General features: G+C 42.2%; 1 protein-coding gene across 1 annotated transcript; it reads right to left on the bottom strand.

Moving 5' to 3' along the window:
• Positions 1-4,674: 4,674 nt before the first annotated feature.
• LOC106974914 (olfactory receptor 2W3) lies at positions 4,675-5,619 on the bottom strand. Its single transcript, XM_015072212.3, has one exon. The coding sequence runs from the start codon at positions 5,617-5,619 to the stop codon at positions 4,675-4,677; it is 945 nt and encodes a 314-aa protein (XP_014927698.3).

The following is a 5,619-nucleotide window of genomic DNA, read 5'->3' as shown; positions in this document are numbered from 1 at the left end:
GAGAATTATAACTTCAATATTTACCAGAATTTGGAAAGGTTTTTATTAATTTTAAATTTAGTTTCCCAGGGCACCGGGGTGCCTCAGGTTGGTTGAGTACCAGACGTCAGCTCAGGTCATGATTTCACAGTTCATGAGTTCCAGCCCCATACTGGGCTCTGTGCTTACAACTCAGAGGTTAGAGCTTAGGATTCTGTGTCTCCCTGTCTCTCTGCCCTTCCCCCGCTTGCGCTTTCTCTCTCTCAAAAATGAACTTTATTATTATTATTATTTTAATTTAGTTTCCCTCAGCTGTTTAGGGAATGATGTAGCCGTTTATCAGAAAATCCCTCAGAGTCTCATCATCTCTGGAATGAGCCCCCAGGGGCCTCCCTCCAAAGGTAGATATGGGGCTATCTGTAAGGCCATTAACAGGACAGACTTCTGTTTATAGACTGGTAGTCTCTTCAGATTGCAAAGACAACTCAATAGAGGGTTATTAAAATGAGTGTTCAAATACAGGAGCAGTAGGAATTACATCAGTTTTACAATATTTTGTATTAGGTACCTCTTGCACTTTTACTTTTTTTTTTATTAGCCTTTTGTAATAAATCTTTGTAATGAAGCTATTTTGGAATTTTGAAGAATTCTGGAGGCACCCTTACTTTCAATTGCACTTAACTAATCTTATCTAATTGGAATTTTCCTCATAATGGCCCTTATAATTTCCCTGAGGGCCAGCAGCAGTTTGGTAGGACCCTTAGCTGTAAATGGAGTTTAACCCACATTTCTGTCCAGTCATACCTGGTTACAAACGGGATGCAAACCACATTTCTGTCCAGCTCTATTTGGAGGCCACAGCCCGATGCTTACCAAGCCAGTCGCATAGGCGACTTCCTGGTAAGGCTGTAAGTCTGTAGAACTCAGCCAATGAGGAATCAAGGGAGGGACTTGCATACTAGGAGATAAGTTGCCTCCCATAACTGCCCCCAGCGTGCCTGTCCATCAGACATCTGCTCTTACAAGAAAGTTGATTAAAGCCTTGCTTCTCTGTGCTCTGAGTCTCCTCATTCCTACTTTGATTGGGTCAGTGGGCTCATTTATCACAGTAACCAAGTGATGTTACTGTCTCCTGACCAAGAGAAGTCCCTGTGTGCACAGCCAACAATTCTCAGAATTTGGGACTGGGGAATGGATTGAACAGGCAGAACTTAATAAATAACGACTGCTGACTGAGTCCAAACAAATGAGGAACTGCAGCCAGCAGTTCTCAGTGTGGGATAGGGACAGAAGAGAGGGTTTCCGATCAAATGGAGAATTGTGGACTAACCTTTCAGCAGTTTCTAATGTGGAAATAGTGATTTCAAACAAATGGGGAACTGACTGGAAAGCCATTTAAGGAGGTTGATGCAAAAAGAGCAGAATACTGAGAAGAACGTAATTACCTACAGCCCTCAGAAATGGTGAGGAAAACAACTCAAAAGGGTTCACAGGCACCATGCCTGTGTTTCCCATTGTCCCCAAATGGAAACACTGTGAGAACTTTCCTTTGGATCCCACCATCACTGACCCAAATCTGTTAAATAACAAAAATTCACTGGAGTTTCACGTCTCTCAGAGATCGAAACTTTCACCAGCCAACCAGAAATTGCCTGGTCAGCATTCCTTAGGTGGTCTGCCTGAGAAGCCTCTGCCATCTCTTGAAGGAAAACAATCTTGCAATAATCTGTTCACTTTTGCCTAGAATGATTTCCCTGTTCCTGTTCTCTTCTGCCTATAAAAGCCTCTTATTTTGCACAGCTCTTTGGAGCACCTTTCTATCTATTAGATTGAATGCTGTCCAATTTACGAGTCACTGAATAAAGCCAATAAGATCCTTAAAATGTATTCAACTGGGTTTTGCTCTTAATAGAGGAAACAACAAAAATTACTCACCACAGTGCACAGGACTACTTTTATTTCTTAGAGTTACACAAACCGTCTTTATTCCCTCTGGTACATTTTTCCAGAGATAGAAACATGGCAACTTCAGAGCCCATGTGGCTGCTCCTCAGGTTCACTCAGGGCATCCAGCAAGGTATTGTTTTTACAGGGGGTGGGGTGGCTCAGTTGGTTAAATATCCAACTCTTGACTTCTCAGGTCATCATTTCACAGTTCATGAGTTCAGGCCACATATCAGACTCTGTGCTGACAGTAGGGAGCCTGCCTGGGATTATCTTTCTCCCTCTCTCTCTGACCCTTCTCTGCTTGCTCTCTCTCTCTCTCTCTCTCAAAATATAAATAAATAAATAAATAAATAAATAAATAAATAGATAAATAAATAAAAACTTAAGAAAAGAATATGGGAGGGATGCCTCGGTGGCTCAGTCAGTTAAGTGTCGGACTTCGGCTCAGGTCATGATTTTGTGATTCGTGAGTTCAAGCCCCATGTTGGGCTCTGTGCTGACAGCTCAGAGCCTGGAGCCTGCTTCAGATTCTGTATCTCCATCTGTCTCTCTGCCCCTCCTCTGCTCATGTGCACACTCTCTCTTTCTCTCTCTCAGGTAAACATTTAAAAAATTTTAAAGAAAAAAAAAAGAATATGGGTTTGCAGAAGTCCTGGGGCCACTTCTCAATTCTCTATTAAATCACCCCCTTAGACTGTGTATCAAGGAGGCATTGGGAGGAAACCCTAACTCTCCTACAGATAACTCCCATCAAGCTATTGATACCACTACTTCTTTAAAACAGCAGTTTTGAATATTCAGATAGGGAATCCCCTTGAAACATGGTATGCCTTCTTTCAAGAGGCCCTGGATTTTCCACAGTTAAATGATCCTCACTAGGGCTGGCGCCATTTGAAATGAGATGAGGTGAGAGAATAAAGGATGTTAGAAAGTGAGGGTGGGAATGACAGGTCATTGTGAAATAGGGAAGAATATGAAACTTAGTTACTGAGAATGGAAGTAAGGATATCCCTCAGCCAGGCTCGTTGCCTCATTTCCTCCTCATCTTATCTCCCCTTAGTCTATGAATCCCATCTCAGCTTATTCTAGAATGTGTCTGCTCTCCAAATGCTTGCAAAAAGAGCTGAGGGTGATCTTTATGCTATGTCCTTAAAGTGTGGTCTGAGGGTCAGCTGTGAATAAGGGTATCCCCTGGGAGGTTTGCAGAAATATAGAATCCCAAGCCTGTCCTAGGACCACCTAAATCAGAATCTGCATGTTAGTAAGATTGCAGAGAATTCATTTGCACATTAAGTGGAAGAAGCCCTTGATGGGGTTCAGTACACACTACCTCAAAATATGGCACTTTGGTGTACTGAATGTTTTGAGATAAAGGAATTTGTGAAATGGCTTTGGAGGAAGGACTTTCTGATCTTCTCCCTGAAGCAGGTCAGAAGATCCTCATGTGGGAGCCCTCCCTGTTCCTGGAGGAAAGGGACATCTTTATTTCCAAGAGGGAGGGACCCTGAAATGAATATGGGGACACAGGCATTGTTAAGATTCCCCCTGTTTATTAAATTTTGTTCATATCTCCACTTATCCTATCGTATTTCTCCATCACTGTCTACTCTTTATCAAATCTAGCATGACAATCATACTTTGGGGTTTTCACCTCTTTATGAAAGCTCCCATGTCATGTAAAACTTACATCAAACAAATTTGTCTGCTTTTCTCTAATTAATATATCTGTCAGTTTAATTTTCAGACCAAGACAGGGACATGAAAAACGTCCAGGAAACTTTTTGTCCCCTACACTCTGTATGACATAAGTCATGCTCCTTAGACCTACAGGGTTTTTGACAACTTAAATGCTTAAGGATTTTTGCTCTCTAAACATTCTTGTAGCAGTAGAAGCAGCAGGAATTGGGGGTCAGACAAAACTTGGAGTAAATCTCTGGTTCATTTCTACTTGAGCAAATGATTTAACCTGAAGTCCCAAGTACCACATAGGTAAAAATAAAGATAATGGTAATCATGCTGATCTCTGACAAATGTGGAGATGATTAGATGAATTAAGAGCACCTGACTCATAGTAGGAACTTAATAAATATCAGGTTTTTCTCACCAATGAAATAAAAACATACTTGAGAAATAATAGTATATTAAGATGTGAATGACCCACATGTCATTTGTACAAGTTAACTTCTTGGTTTATCTAAAATTTAAACCCGACTTGGGGGACAAAGGGTAGAAAAAATATGATTTGATGAAAGGCATCAGATGAGAATTTGAAAAAAAAAATACTCAATGTGTTAAATTCCCATATTGGATGGCTGTCATGTAAAAGAAGTGATCAATCTGTGATCATTCTGCAAAAAAAAAAAAAAAAAAAAAAAAAAAAAACCAGAAAGTTAACCAATTAAAAACAAACAACAAAAAAGAAAAAAAAAATCTGATTATGAAAAGTAGTTTTCTATTTGGCACTCTGGTATAAGTTGTGAAAACTCATCTTTATAACTATTCATCACACATTGTTCTTCAGACCTGTTTGATAGATCATTTGGTGGTTTTGGAATGCTATGTGTTGTGCAGTTCACTCATTAAAACATAGTATTGGAACTGAAACAGTTATAGAAGTCTAAGAAAAGTTATATAAATTGGGAAGAATAGATTAAGATTATTGTCTGGTCTGTTCCAACAGTTCCAGATGCCATCATTGGCCCCTGATGGAGTGACAGCCAGATGGAGATGTTGGTCTTTCATTCTCACTTAATCCTTTCCTACCCCTCTGTTATCCAGCAGCATTCTCCTCAGTGCCCCCTTCACCTCTTTGTTTCGGAGGGTGTAAATCAGGGGGTTCAGGAGTGGTGTGACAATGTTGTAGAAGAGGGTGAGGAATTTGCTCTGGTCCTGGGAAGAGCTTTTTCCAGGTTGCATGTACATGTAGATGATGTTTCCATAGAAAAGGGAGACCACTGTGAGATGGGAGCCACAGGTGTTAAATGCCTTTTGTCTCCCTGACACTGGCTGAATCTGTAACACAGCCCTTACAATGTAGCCGTAGGACACCAGGATAAACACTAGAGGTGACAGCACAATGCCCACTGCCAGGACAAAGACAGTGCCTTCAATGGCAGCTGTATTGACACAGGCCATCCGAATCAGGGCAGGCATCTCACACAGGAAGTGGTCCACACTGTGGCGCCCACAGCGGGGTAACTGCAGGGTGACTGGGGACATGACCAAGGAGTTAGCCACACCACAGCCCCAGGCCACCAACACTAAGCCCATGCAGAGACGTGGATTCATGATCACCAGGTAGTGCAGGGGTTTGCAGACTGCAACAAACCGGTCATATGCCATGACAGCCAGGAGCAAGCACTCCACACCACCCAGACCCAGAAACAGGAAGAGCTGGATGGCACAGCCTGTGTAACTGATGGTCTTGTCATGGCCATTCAGGTTATAGAGCAGCTGAGGAATGGAGCTGGTGGTGAAACTGAGGTCCAGGAAAGATAGGTGGGTGAGGAAGAAGTACATAGGAGTGTGGAGGTGGGGGTCCAGCCGGGACACCAGGATGATGGTGGTGTTGCCCACAAGGGTCAGGAGGTATGCAATCAAGATGACCACAAAGAGGATCCTCTCGAGATGGGGATGGTCAGAAAACCCCAAAAGGATGAAATTTCCCTGGGTGCTGTCATTGGTCCCATCCAT

Source organism: Acinonyx jubatus, chromosome A1, assembly GCF_027475565.1.
Source record: "Acinonyx jubatus isolate Ajub_Pintada_27869175 chromosome A1, VMU_Ajub_asm_v1.0, whole genome shotgun sequence".
In the NCBI taxonomy this organism is placed as follows: Eukaryota; Metazoa; Chordata; class Mammalia; order Carnivora; family Felidae; genus Acinonyx; species Acinonyx jubatus.
Note: the sequence above shows the minus strand (reverse complement) of the source record. Positions and strands in the feature narration are given on the sequence as shown.

Coding starts and splice junctions, on each gene's coding strand:
- LOC106974914 (XM_015072212.3), bottom strand. CDS start 5,619: ATGGATGGGACCAATGACAGCACCCAGGGAAATTTCATCCTTTTGGGG.